General features: G+C 39.9%; 1 protein-coding gene across 1 annotated transcript in view; it reads left to right on the forward strand.

The window, feature by feature from the left end:
• Positions 1 to 488: 488 nt before the first annotated feature.
• The window catches only part of tafa4b (TAFA chemokine like family member 4b), a gene marked incomplete at both ends in the record, with an annotated part of 34,843 nt that continues 19,529 nt past the window's right edge, over positions 489 to 15,802 (forward strand). The window contains 2 exons of the mRNA XM_083908069.1: positions 489 to 603; positions 7,333 to 7,488. Of these exons, the coding sequence (XP_083764195.1) occupies positions 489 to 603; positions 7,333 to 7,488 (271 nt within the window). The remainder of the gene's footprint in view (positions 604 to 7,332; positions 7,489 to 15,802) is intronic.

Raw genomic sequence — 15,802 nt, forward strand, 5'->3', positions numbered from 1 at the left:
CATTTATGAATATTTATACAATATATTTCGAAATTAAAAATTAATTCTTTAATTAATTAAAGTGCAAATTATTCAAAAAATAACATTTAAAATAATTATAATATATATAATATATAATTATAATAATATAATACATTTTTTTTGCTCTTTTGAAGTAAAGTTTTTCTTTAAGTTTTTTTTTTTTTTTAAATGAAAATTAAAAGTGTTGTAATACCATATACTACCATATCCTATGGTACCATATACTTTATATGGTACCATATACTTTATATGGTACCATATAAATATGGTAACTGAAGCCGAAAGCTTCCAAATTGTTGTTTAAATTTCAAGTTTAAAGACAAAATGTTAAAGAAATTACATACATTCACACCGCTGCCGCTGCCGCTGTCGCTGCGCCGCTGCCGCTGTCGCTGCGCCGCTGCCGCTTTTCCTCCCTCCTCATGTCTGTTTTCCCTCCTCATGTCTGTTTTCCCTCCTCCCTCAGGATGAAGCTGTGGGGCAGGTCAGCGTGGCCTTTGCAGGTGGCCTTCCTCGTCGCCGTGGTGACGCTCTGCGTTGACCTGGTGTCGGCCGGCAGCCGTAACCACCGGGGACAGACAGGTAACACCGGGTCTCGCTCTCGGCTCCTCCTTTCAGAGAGGTTAATTACACTGTCACTGCGGCGCTGCCACACATGTCGAGGACGGGCGTGGACGACGAGGGGGGTACGCCGTCGTCCCTCCTCGTCCTCCCTCGCTTTGACAGAACCTAATCTCGACAGGACCTTGTTTGCGTTTGAATAATTAAACCCCAGCAGACACATTTAAATATAAAATGACATAAAGACCGTAGACGGTGTCAGTGTAAACTTTTAAACTGAGTCCACAGTGGACGTTTACATCCCATAATTCTCTGTTTTTATTCAAAAATGTATAAATTCAGATGTGGATTCACAGAACGCAGACGTTTTCAGACCCTATTGGATCAGTTTTTAGTCTAAAAACTCAAAACTGCTGCTTAATTTAATCTGGATTGGCAGAGAAATTGACAGCAGTTCAGATTAAGATTAAGAAATAGTGTTCATTTCACTCTTTTGATGTAAAAGTTATACTAAAAGAGGTAAAAGTACTCAGAAAATGAACTACTTTAGTGTTAAAACTACACAAAATGAGTCAATTTAACTGAAACAAAAGATAGCATAAAAATATTTATTTTATTTTGAAGGAATAACTACTAAAAGAAAAGATAACATGAAAATGTGTATTTTATTTTGTAGGAATAACTACTAAAGCAAAAGCTTGCATAAAAAGTGTATTTTATTTTGAAGGAATAACTACTAAAACAAAAGTTAACATAAAAATGTGTATTTTATTTTGTCGGAATGACTACCAAAACAAGGGATGATGTAAAAAAGTGTATTTTATTTTGTAGGAATGACTACTAAAACAACAGAAAACATAAAAAAAATGTGTTTTATTTTCTAGGAATGACTGCTAAAGCAAAAGCTTGCATAAAGAGTGTATTTTATTTTGAAGGAATAACTACTAAAACAACAGAAAACATAAAAAAAATGTGTTTTATTTTGTAGGAATGACTACTAAAACAAAAGATAATGTAAAAAAAGTGTGTTTTATTTTGTAGGAATAACTACTAAAACAACAGAAAACATAGAAAAGTGTGTTTTATTAAAGAAGTTGAAGATGTGTATTTGTAACACACTTGGAAATAGGAACTTATAAATGGAACGTACCATTTTCCCCCCATAACAAACAAACAAACAAACACAGTTATCATCCTCACAGTCACACTTTGAACAGTGGATTTCTGCTGAGTCATGATCTTAGACTTTACTTTTCCTCCTCTGTCAAACTCTGTCCTTGAACTAAATTAAAACATTTCCCTTTAATTACTTTGCTCTCGCCGCTCGTTGTTTTCCACGTTGACCTTTGACCCCCGGCGGTCGGTGAGCGATGGTGTTAGTTTTCTGTCGCGACGCTTAACGTAGCGCTTACGGCGGGGACACGCGCGCGGCTAATTGCGGCGCGTGTGTATGTGTGTGTGTGTGAAGGTCAGCGCGGGTTTAAAGCCGTGAAACGCGACGACGATTCACTTTAATTATTTCAAACCGAAGTCTTGGACGTCGTCATCAGCGCAGACAACCTGTGGTTTGAGGCGGGGAAATAATTGTTTACATTTATATACTTTTGAATGACTGTTGTGGTGTGTGGTTTTCTGCTGCAGTACCAGCTGCCGCCACATGGTGGCTCTAGAGGTCAAAAAATGCTCCCGTGCAAACGTTTCCTGTCTCGTTGACTGCAAGATAAATCAGTTTATGTCTATTATGTTAAAATATGAATAAATCTCACCATATATTCTGAATATTTTCCTATTTTCTGAAAGACAGGTTTAATAATGAGATGTTTTACACATTTCCAGTCCTGAATTCATCATAAAATAGTTAAATTAACAGCGAGGAACAACACAAACAGCCGGGTTTATGTTAATGATGACGTTAAATTAAATAGATTTTTTGTTATTCCTGGAACAGTGAATAAACATCTCTGAGACATTTCTCAGTAACATGAAGCTACAGAAAATCATTAGCTTCCTTTATCGATTAAGAAGAAAATCCTTAAATACATGTTAGTGCAGTAAAGATGCACTTACATTTGACTAAAAACACTCAAGAAATGAAAAGAAAACTCAGATAAAATAGGAATAAACTGCTATTTTTCCACAGAGCAGTAGAAATACAGAAATTTTCCCTCTTTTATACGCAGTTTATTATTGATGATTTATTCCTATAAATAATAAATCCCTTCTCCATTTAAGACCAAATGTAACCACGTCACATCATATTATTATACAATCGAGATTTTAATCCAGTTTATAATCACAGTACGAGAAAAAAGGGCTTAGTAAAAGTGGACATAGTTGTGAATCTAACCAGGAAGTAATACATATATTGAATAACCACCAGGGGGCGACTCAGCTGCTTTTAAAGATAACTGAGTTTATAGGAGTTCATGGATTCAATCACTAGTTACAGCCCTTTAAAAAAGTAGTTTAGTATATCCCTTCAAAATAAAATAAAATACACATTTGTATGTTATCCTTTGTTTTAGTAGTTATTCCTTCAAAATAAAACACGCTTTTTACGTTATCTTTTGTTTTAGCCGTTATTCCTTCAAAATAAAATACACTTTTTTTACGTTAGCATTTGTTTTAGCAGTCATTCCTACAAAATAAAACACGCATTTTTATGTTATCTTTTGTTTTAGTAGTTATTCCTACAAAATAAAACACATTTTTATGTTATCTTTTGTTTGAGTAGTCATTCCTACAAAATAAAACCCACATTTTTACGTTATCTTTTGTTTTAGTAGTTATTCCTACAAAATAAAACACACATTTTTATGTTCACTTTTGTTTCAGTAGCCTTTTCAACTCTTCAAAATAAGAGTTTGCTTTGTCAGTTTTTACATGATATACTGGTTTATGTGAAGGTTACAGCAACACACAACACACACACACACGCACACGCACACGCACACGCACACGCACACGCACACGCACACGCACACACACACACACACAGCCTCAGTCGCGCTCTGATGTAGAACTTAAAGAGTGCAGACCTGTGAACTCTCTGACCTCATTATGCCACAGGGAGGAGAGCAGCTCTTTGTTCTCTCTGCTGCCTCTGACACTTCTTCTTCACCTCCTTCTTCACCTCCTTCTCCTCCTCCTCCTCCTCCTCCTCCTCCTTCTCTCTCTCTCACTAACAAGCTGCCTGTTGCTGCAGTGGGACACACTCAGTTGACCAGTTTTTTTAATCCGTCCACTGCTTCACACGTGAATAAAAGTCTGATTAAGATACTGATTTAGTTTGAAGTGGACTTAAAGCTGCAGTACGTAACCTTTAATGCTTCCTTTTCCGCCCCTGTTGTTGATGTCAGACACTGATTGGTCAGAGAGAGTCGTCACTGGAAGAGTCGCCCAACTGTAGATCAGTGAAAAAAAGACTAAAAAATCCCTTAATCTCTGACATTTTACAAAGGAAATGTCGATAATCTCAATATTTAACATCTGGCCCACGGGACAGGAAGTACAATTGAACGATTCGGTAAACAAATCTTTTTTTTTAATGAACTGATTCTAATGATTCATTTACACCCGAAACAACTGCTTTACAAAGTCACGCGTTTTTGTGTGTGTTTGTGTCGCGTTTAAAACATCAGGGCATCGCGGCAGTTTCACGCAGCCGTTACTATGACGGCTCCGCCCACTTTGAGGAGGAGCTACGACGTCATGGGAAACACGACGAGTTGGATCGAATCGAGCTAGAACTGCATTACGAATAATACACGTCTAGCATGTTAAAAGTCCCATTTTAAAAACAATATTCTATAATATACTGTATATATTAGCGCTAACGGCGCTACAGGAGCTAACACAGCTAACGGCGCTAACGGAGCTAACTGGGAAATGGTGTCTGGACTTTTTTCGGTCAGTCGTCATGGAAACATGTCACGAGTTAACGTGCCCAGCACTAAATATATAGTTTTTTAGTTGTTTTTTTTTGAGCATCACGGAAACATGCTAGTTTGAGTAACACTAATACCCGGAAGTAGAAGCAAGCGCAACCTTTAAAATTGTACTTCCTGTTGCCTGGAAAAAACGGACCGTGGCGACGACTAAAGTGAAACTTTTGGACGGATGACCTTCATGCTTCGGTAGCTGAAGGAACGAAAATATTCCAACTCACCGTTCGCTGTTCGTTTGTCGACAGGAAACTGATTCGTACACAGCGCCACCTATAGGGGCGGAGTCAGAAGTACGCCGTAATTAAGTTGAATTTCATGTCCTCTCCAGAGCCGACGTAAGAAGCGTTTGTCGGTTTTTAGGGCAGAATGATGATGATGGTGGATGAGCGGTAGAGGGAGTGGTCTTTTAATTGGGAAGGTGAAGGGTTTGATTCCCAGCCTCGACCTATGGGCAAGACATGAGTGTGAAAGATGTGATTTTTGGATTTTTTAGCTTCTTTAATGTGAATATTTTATGGTTTCTTTGCTCAATTTGACTAAGAAATCATTAAAACTGACCAACGTTGGCGTCTGAGAAGACATTCGATCTACGTTTTTCGGACATTTTTATGCACCGAGCAAACGCAACCGTGAGTGGCGACGGCACATTTATCGGTTTATCCGAAGTGTGATTGACACCTGGAATCTATGTGGGTCTGAATGTGACGGACGTTTGTTTACATTTAAAAGTTACACATTAAAAAATGTTTTTTTTTTTGCCTCACGGATAGTTTTCTTAAATAAATCCCTCTGAGATCCGCTGTGTTATGTTATGAGATTTCTATCACTGGATATAGGCTTTATATGTGTGTGTGTGTGTGTGTGTGTGTGTGTGTGTGTGTGTGCGTGCCTCAGGAGAGCCCCCCCCCCCCGAGACAGAGAAGTGAGGGAAATGAAAGTGGAGGGATGATAGCGGAGCGACGCCCTCAGAGAGCCGGGGGATCATCGACGGGTCGCTCTCTGGAGGCGAGAACAAACAAACTTTAAATCAGAAAGGATGAGAGAGGCCGCGGCCTCTGTGTGTGTGTGTGTGTGTGTGTGTCTGCGTGTGTGTGTGTGCGTCTGCTTGCCGAGCTTGAAAAAAGTTTCGCTCTCCGGTTAAAGTCACGGACATAAATGGGAATCTTGGGGCTTTACGGTACAGTACAAACCAAGGTTTTTTCCTGCGCTGTTCGGAGGCTTAGACGCAGTCATGTCAGCGGAGAGTGAAACAACAAGCTTTTGAGAGCAAAGGATAAGACGACTGCAATCCATTCAGAAGCCACAATCCATTTTTTTCCTATAAACATTTGTGGGGGATTTGTTTTTCTTTAGGTGGTACAAAAAAAATCTAGTATTCAGTCAGTGTGTGTTTAAGGTGCTTGAACAGAGAGCAGAATAACATTTAAATAGGGGACAATACAGTTAAAGCTGCATTATGTAATAAATCTAAAGCAACTGTGCCATAAAATCCTCCTAATATGTCACAGAGACTCAGGAATAATGTTCATATAACAAACTGAACTCACCAACAACAACAGTACAGACAAAATATTTGCATTAAAAAAAATATTTTGCAGACTGCAAATCATGTTTTTGCATGTGGCGCCACCTACCGCCGTCTACCGATCACTGCAGTCGGTAGAGTCTCAGCTGCCGAGCGACCACGGGTTGCCAGTTACGTCACAAAACCAAAACCTAAAAGACCTCGGTGTTTTGAATTTGAGTTCACATTCTTACATGTGGCGCCTTTAGCGTAACCGTATCGGAGGGTTTATAGCTAGCTGTTGCTGTTTTTTTTGGCGCCCGAATCGCAACGTTCATTATCTCAAGGTTCTGTGCGTAGACAACATCGTCGAGAAACGCGGAAACCCAACACTAGGTGTCAGCGGAGATTAAAAAAAAACAAAAAAAAAAACTCTCTGACTAAACCAGACTTAAAGATGTGCGCGGAATGTGCCGAGACAGGTTGGGGTGAAAGGGAAAAATGGGGGGAGGGGGGCAATGTGGGGTGAGGTAGAGACCAGGATATAGAAAATATAACAAGTGCATCAAGTTATAAGTTTAGACAAAGACAGCTCTGAGTAATAATAATAATAATAGTAATAATAGCCTCGAAACGGGACCTGGATCCTGCAGCCTGCAAAATGAGGACACAGCGAGCGAGAGTGAGAGGAAAGACACAAACTAGGGAGCGAAAGAATAAGGTTAATGACATATAATGAAGTCATATTCATACCCAGAATGCACCACAGGAATTTCCCCAGCAGTCCAGGTCTATGGCAGCCTAATAACTAAGAGAGGGTCCAGGTTACCATGAGCCAACTCTAACTATCTTTAGCTTTATGAAAAAGGAAGGTTTTAAGTGTAACTTTAATGTCGTTTTTTAGGCTAATTGTCAACATATTAATTACGACAAACGCACGACATAAAACGAGCATAAAAACAACAACAAAAATGCACCTGTATCTAATTTTGTCGACATTTATAGCTCTGGTTTTATTTCCGCTGCACCCTCTCAGTGATGTATGTGCACTTTAATGAGAGCAGCGAGCTGAGAACACCAACAACACATCACTGAAGGGTTTTTATCTGAAGAGGAGGGAAGGAATAAAGTGAATGATCCAGCTGATTTGTTTAAGTTTTCGGCGAAGTCTTCTTTTTGTTTTGAAATTCAAACGTCACAGTCACAGAAGTCACGTTTTTTTTATTTCACGGCCTCTGAAATTGCCAGGAAATAACGTCCGTCTTCCTCTCTCTGTGTGTGTGTGTTTCTCCCTCTCAGTGTCGTACCAGGTGAAGCAGGGCACGTGTGAAGTGGTGGCCGTCCATCGCTGCTGTAACAAGAACAAGATTGAGGAGCGCTCTCAAACTGTCAAGTGCTCCTGTTTCCCGGGGCAGGTCGCAGGCACCACCAGAGCCAGGCCCTCATGTGTGGAAGGTAAACGTTCTCACTGTGTCTCACTCCTGTGTCCGACTCCTTATATGGACATCCTGGTGTGTTTGTGTGTTTATACGTCATATATTCAGGGTTTAAAGAATGTGTTGTTGTACGACGGAGTATTACTGAAGAAGAAGAAGTAAAAATCGTTCGAGAATAAAGTCGTAATTATTTGAGAATAAAGTCGTAATACTATGAGAATAAAGTTGTAAAATAATGAGATTAAAGTCGTAATATTATGAGAATAAAGTCGTAATCTTTCAAGTATAGTCGTAATCTTTCAACAATAAAATTGTAATCTTTTGAGAATAAAGTCGTTCTCTTTTGAGAATAAATCGTAACATTATGAGAATAAAGTTGTAAAACAATGAGATTAAAGTCGTAATGTTATGACAATAAAGTCGTAAAATAATGAGATTAAAGTCGTAATGTTATGAGAATAAAGTCGTAAAATAATGAGATTAAAGTCGTAATATTATGAGAATAAAGTCGTAATCTTTCAAGAATAGTCTTAATCTTTCCAGAATAAAGTCGTAATATTATGAGAATAAAGTCGTAAAATAATGAGATTAAAGTCGTAATCTTTCGAGAATAAAGTCTTAATATTATGAGAATAAAGTCTTAATCTTTCCAGAATAAAGTCGTAATATTATGAGAATTATACCACATACCATAGTCTCGCGAGATTCGTGTGAAGGATACAGGAAATATCATGTGACCACCATAGTCTCGTGAGATTTGTGCAGAGGATACAGGAAATCTCGTGTGACTACCATAGTCTCGTGAGATTTGTGTGAAGGATACAGGAAATCTCGTGTGACCACCATAGTCTTGTGAGATTTGTGCAGAGGATACAGGAAATCTCGTGTGACCACCATAGTCTTGTGAGATTTGTGCAGAGGATACAAGAAATCACGTGTGACTACCATAGCCTCGTGTGATTTGTGTGAAGGATACAGGAAATCTCGTGTGACCACCATAGTCTCGTGAGATTTGTGCAGAGGATACAGGAAATCTCGTGTGACCACCATAGTCTCATGAGATTTGTGCAGAGGATACAGGAAATTGTGTGACCACCATAGTCTCGCGAGATTTGTTCAGTGGATACAAGAAATCACGTGCGACTACCATAGCCTCGTGTGATTTGTGTGAAGGATACAGGAAATCTCATGTGACCATCATAGTGTTGTGAGATTTGTGCGGAGGGTACGGGAAATGGCGTGGAGAGATTTTGTTGGATTAAGTCTCGTGTGACCACCAATGTCTCGTGAGATTTGCGTGGAGGATACAGGAAATGGCATCGTGAGATTTCTTTCTATCGCGATTAAGTCTCGTGTGACCACCATAGTCTCGCAAGATTTGTTCAGTGGATACAAGAAATCACATGTGACTACCATACAGGAAATCTCGTGTGACCACCATAGTCTCATGAGATTTGCGTGGAGGATACAGGAAATGGCATCGTGAGATTTCTTTCTATCGCGTGTGACCACCATAGTCTCGCAAGATTTGTTCAGTGGATACAAGAAATCACGTGTGACTACCATAGTCTTGTGAGATTTGTGCAGAGGATACAGGAAATCTCGTATGACCACCATAGTCTCGTGAGATTTGTGCGGAGGGTACAGGAAATGGCATGAAGAGATTTTGTTGTATCGTGATTAAATCCCGTGTGAAGACCTTAGTTTTGCGAGATTTGTGCGGAGGATAACGGAAATCTCGCGTGACTACCGTAGTCTCTCGAGATTTGCGCAGAGGATACAGGAAATCTTGTGTAATCACCATAGTCTCAGGAAAGGATACAGGAAATGGGCATTGAGAGATTTTATGACTCAATGCGGGATCTTGGGCCCCTTTGACAACGAGACGTTACATCTCAAAAGGTTGTCCGTTTTTTTGAACTCGCGTCTTCTGGGTTTTACGCAACGTCAGACAGTTGAAAGCGTTCCGCCCGCTTGTTTGCTCTGAAAGCTCCTGCTCAGCAAGAAAACAAGCAGTGTCACTGACCCCCATCATCCACAGATGCTCCGCCGAGATCACACACACACACACACACACACACACACACGGTGTCAGCCAATCACGCTGCATTAGCCTCCACCAGAGGAAAAATACACAGTTGTCTCAAAACACGAGTGGGTGCCAGCGATTCTCCGAAGCGCCCGGGTTATCCACACTGTTGAGGTCGGCCGAGCGCTGGAAACCGATTCATCACACAACAGCACACACACACACACACGAGTGAGGGGTGACGACAAACATGGAGACGCTGTCACTGTGCTTTCATTTCATTCATTAAATCACTCATTTTCGACCACTTTATGTCCACATGAGGGGGGGTGGGGCCAATCCCAGCTGGCATAGGGCGAAAGGCGGGGTCACGTACAACCAATTTAGAGCGTCCAGTTAACCTCATCTGCATGTTTTCGGACCGTGGACACAAAACAAATACAGCAAACAAAGCAATCCATGAAGAAAAGAAAAAGTATAGAGGGCAGGGGTGTCAAACATACGGCCCGCGGAACACGACTGGCCCACCAGAAGGTCAAATCCGGCCCTCTGGGTGACTTTTAAATGAAACTGTATTAATGCTATATTTATCAGTTACAGACAACTGCGAGTAAAATGTTTGTAACGCACACGAAATCTCCCGTGACCACCATAAACTTGCGATATTTGTGCGGATGATGCAGGGAATCTCGAGGGACCTTCATAGTCTCGTGTGATTTGTGCGAAAGGATACAGGAAATCTCGTGTGACCACCATAGTCTGGCGATATTTGTGTGAAGGATACAGGAAATCTCGTGTGACTACCATAGCTTTGTGGGATTTGTGCAGAGGATACAGGAAATCTCGTGTGACCACCATAGTCTCGCGAGGTTTGTGTGGTTGATGAAGGAAATCTCGTGAGACCATCATAGTCTCATGTGATTTGTGCGAAGAATACAGGAAATCACGTGTGACCACCATAGCTTTGTGGGATTTGTGCAGAGGATACAGGAAATCTTGTTGGACCACCATAGTCTCGTGATATTTGTGTGGTTGATGAAGGAAATCTCGTGGGACCTTCATAGTCTCGTGTGATTTGTGCGAAAGGATACAGGAAATCTCGTGTGACCACCATAGCTTTGTGGGATTTGTGCAGAGGATACAGGAAATCTCGAGGGACCTTCATAGTCTCATGGGATTTTTGCGGATGATGCAGGAAATCTCGTGGGACCTTCATAGTCTCGTGTGATTTGTGCGAAGAATACAGGAAATCACGTGTGACCACCATAGCTTTGTGGGATTTGTGCAGAGGATACAGGAAATCTTGTTGGACCACCATAGTCTTGCGATATTTGTGTGGTTGATGAAGTAAATCTCGTGGGACCTTCATAGTCTCGTGTGATTTGTGCGAAGAATACAGGAAATCACGTGTGACCACCATAGCTTTGTGGGATTTGTGCAGAGGATACAGGAAATCTTGTTGGACCACCATAGTCTCGCGATATTTGTGTGGTTGATGAAGGAAATCTCGTGGGACCTTCATAGTCTCGTGTGATTTGTGCAGAGGATACAGGAAATCTTGTGTGACCACCATAGTCTCGCGAGGTTTGTGCAGATGATGCAAGAAATTGCATGCGACTACCAAAGCTTCGCGGGATTTGTGCCGAGGATACAGGAAATCTCGTGTGACCACCATAAACTTGCGATATTTGTGTGAATGATGCAGGAAATCTCGTGGGACCACCATAAACTTGCGATATTTGTGTGGATGATACAGGAAATCTCGTGTGACCACCATAGCTTCGTGGGATTTGTGCAGAGGATACAGGAAATCTCGTGGGACCACCATAGTCTCGCGATGTTTGTGAGAGGATACAGAAAATCTCGTGTCACCACCACAAACTTGCGATATTTGTACGGATGATGCAGGAAATCTCGTGTGACCACCATAGTCTCGCGAGATTTGTGCGGAGGATGCAGGAAATCTCATGTGACTACTATAGCTTTGCGATATTTGTGCGGAGGATACAGAAAATCTTGTGTAACCACCACAAACTTGCGATATTTTTACAGATGATGCAGGAAATCTCGTGTGACCACCATAGTCTCGCGAGATTTGTGTGGTTGATGAAGGAAATTGCGTGTGACTACCATAGCTTTGCGGGATTTGTGCCGAGGACACAGGAAATCTCATGTGACCACCATAAACTTGCAATATTTGTGTGGATGATGCAGGAAATCTCGTGGGACCATCATAGTCCTGTGTGATTTGTACGAAGGATACAGGAAATATCGTGGGACCACCATAGTCTCGCGGGATTTGCGCAGAGGATACAGGAAATGTCCTGTATCTCCTCGTGTGGTAGTCACACGAGATTTCCTTTCTCAGACTCTCACACGCGTAAATGCTAAATTTAGGGTTAATATTGTCAAAATTTTACCTATTTTTCTCAAGAAATTTCAGGTGTTTCATGTGTTTTATAAAAAGATACTTTGTAAAACGTACTTTCACACCTTCAAAGGTGTTTTACGCGGCGTGCATGAAACAAACATGTTGTTTTCCATAGCTTTTTTTGAGGGAGTTGGGATTACAGATCTCGTTGGTGTGAGATCCTTCACTTCTGCACTTTACTTTACTCTCCTTTAACTTCTTTACTTTAGCTTTTATACTCTGTTGAAGAAGAGATCTTATATCTCCTGTCTAAATAAAGGATTGACGGATAAATAAATACATGAATAAATATGAAAACCAAACCCAGCAGAATTCACAGTATTGTATTCAAAACAACATTATGACATAAAGATAGACAATGAATGGAATAACTACAGTCGTTATTTCTCATGAATACAAGTTGCGTGTTTTGTGACAGTTAATCGCAGCTAAAAACAACAACAATACATATTTAAAATTGACAAAGGACAACAAATGCACAATATTACACCCATTTAAATGCAGATTATTCATAAACTGGCTCTGTCATTTCCTGCAGAACTTGTATTTATTGGCATCTTATTTTGTAGTTGTTGTTTTTTTAATCCCTGTGTGATTGATTTGTTTAGGACTTTTCTTTAGTATTTAGTATTTTTTTAGCTTTCCCTCTCCCTCCTCTCTGATTACCTGTTCCTCCCCTGATGTTTTCCACCTGGTGTCTGATGAGTTTCACCTGCCCTGTGTGCTCTTAATCCAGCCTCCTCAGTCTATTTAATCCCTGTGCACTGTCAGGTTTATCTGTTTGATTTGGTTTATTGTTGTATATCGTGCTGTGTTTGGGTTTGTTGTTTGTTTCTGGGCTTTTTTTTGGGACAAAAACAGAGGTTTCATTTAAAAACACACGTTCCCTCATGCTTTTTAAGGCAGAATGTTGCATAAAAGACCTTTACACATTCTATTTTTTTTCCCATTTTCCTTTAGCACAGCCATTATTTCCCCACCAAAAAGGAAAAAAGTTCATATTCTATGTATATTTCTTACTATTTTGCCTTCATTGACACAGTCACAGTGTCAGTGGTGAGCCTCACAGTGCTGCTGTTCCCACCTGCAGCCAGCAGAGGGCGCTTTTCCCATTCGAATGACTCGTGTCTCACACCATCGCCACACCATCGCCACACAGAGCTCAGAGTTAGTTTCGGGAGTAGATTTGTTGTTCATTTTGATGAGTTTTTCCCCGCGTGGGAACAATCACTCGATAATGATAAAAATCAGGGAAGCAGAGCAGAGATGATTGGCTTTGTAATGAAAACTGGGATAAATAAGGAATCATGTGAGCGTTTGTCAACCTTTGAGGGAGGAAGAGGAGGAGGAGGAGGAAGAAGAAGAGCTGCTCCAGCTTTCTCTTTCTGTTCACTTCAAGGATTTAGAAGATTTGATCAAAGAAGGGAACGACACTGTACCCTCACACAGACTACTAATCTGATATAATCTACACTGATATCAGATAACCTGATATAATCAAAACTAACGTGATATAATCTACACTGATCTGATATAATCTAACCTGATGTAATCTAAATTGATATAATCTAAAATAACCTGATATAATCAAAACTAACGTGATATAATCTACACTGATCTAATCCCACTTGATATAATCTAACCTGATGTAATCTAAATTGATATAATCTAAAATAACCTGATACAATCTAAACTAATTTGGTATTATCAACCTAATCTAACCTGATCTAAACTAAACTGGACTGATATAATCTAACCTGATATAATCTAAACTAATTTGATATAATCCAACCTAATCTAACCTGATATAATCAAACTTAATCTAACCTGATATTATTCTAACCTGATATAAGCGAACCTAATCATAACTAACCTCATATAATCTAACCTAATCTAAACTAACCTGATATAATCTAACCTAATCTAAACTAACCTGAGATATCACTAACTTGATATAATCAAACCTAATCTAAACTAACCTTATATAATCTAATCTAATCGAAACTAACCTGAGATATCACTAACTTGATATAATCAAACCTAATCTAAACTAACCTTATATAATCTAATCTAAACTAACCTGACATAATATAAACTCACGTGATATAATCAAACTTAATCTAACCTGATATAATCTAACCTGATATAATCTAAACTAACACATTTAATTTGGTTTTAGACTAAAGACCAAACTTTCTTGAAAGTCTTAAACCACGTGTTCATAAATCCCAGCGAGTGAATGAGTGAATAAACAAAGATTGATTCTCTGTTCAGATCAGATTCATATTTGACCTCTGACCTCTGACCTCACTCACACACTAACACTAGTGTTTCTCTGTGTGATTCTGACGAACAGACAAAGAAATCCTCGCACAGTCGGTCTTTGAAGGCATCGCTGCAGCGATAATGCGGCTCCATTATTGATGCCTGGGCTGAAACGGGGGGAGTAAATGTGAGCAGGAGAACATTACTGTGAGACTTAACTTTCTCAAGTGAACTCCATTCATCACCGTGTTTTCTCCCCTGATTTTTCTCTTCATTAATCACAGAAGCCACTTCTTTTGTTTTTGGCTCCGACTCCTTTTGTTTTCTCTTGGAATTAATGGTGTTAGTGTTTTGTGTGAATGAAGAGGTGGTGATTAAAAAAACGACAACAAATGTGTGAAGAGTTTAACCCTCTTATGACCGTCATAATGATCAGGCCGCCTGCAGTTATTTAGATTCCAGCTCTATATATACAAGCTAAGCTAAGCTAAGCTAAGCTAAATGACGTTAAAAGTTAACCTGAAACCAAACCTACAGCCTCATCCTCGCGTTTAGTACACATGACAACAAACTTCATGAATCTTGGAACTGTGAGTGACCCGAGTTGCTAACTTAGCGACTTTAGCCATCGCTAGCAACTCTTTTCCAACAAAACTAATTAGCTAGCGACTTTCTCTGATGTTATTGGAGACGTATGGAGAGTTAATTTGCAGTTCTATACATATTTTCTATATATTTTATTAACTTTTTGTCTTGAGTACACACGCTGGAAACACAGCTGTATCTTTGGCTAGCAATAGTTAGCAATACCACTTCGGTAACAACGCTCCACGCTGTATTCTGCTCACACAAACGGTGTAGCAACATGTCTGTGGCTAACAATTCAACGGTAGTATTTGTACGACCGATTTTCTGTGAAATAAACACAAAATACGTGCTAATACAGGTAAACACGAGCAGTGTTTGTACGGTGGCAGCCATTTTGGAATCCTGAACTTTGAAATGTGAGGTTTGCTCTTCAGGAACGCTTGAAACATCAGAGTTCTGACTGCAAATGCAACGTAGCATTAGTCAAGAAATGTTCCCGCGCTACACTCGGGTAGAGCTAACCGCTAAGCTAACAGGCTTGTTCATTACTTTGCCATATTATGTGGCGAAGGACCCGAAATACTTCGACCTGTCACGTTTCAGATGTTTTGTTGTCTGCTCAAAGGACGATTTAGCTTATATACTCCCTTTTTATAGCAAAACTACATAGATTTCACCGTTTTTCTTCTTCTTCTGATGAACCGAAAATGGCATTCAAAGTAGATCTAAGGGCTGTAATGACCTCGGATGCTCTGATGCACTTCAAGGTTGTATTTTGAACATTTTTTTTAAAGGTTTTAAGTGAAAAAATTTGAAATTAGCATGAGGCTAAATAGCGAGTAGAACATTCCTAAGGAGACATTTCCCATGGGAATTTTCTTTTTGTTGTTGTTGTTGTTGCAGTTGTAGTTTTTCATGATTTTTCCTCACTATGTCGACTTCAAATACTCACAAAAACCATCGCACTCTCACTTCTAATTGAATCGCACGGTTTGATGCGTGATTTGCGGCGGTTTTCTC

Source organism: Microchirus variegatus, assembly GCF_963457635.1.
Source record: "Microchirus variegatus genome assembly, chromosome: 21".
Taxonomy (NCBI): domain Eukaryota; kingdom Metazoa; phylum Chordata; class Actinopteri; order Pleuronectiformes; family Soleidae; genus Microchirus; species Microchirus variegatus.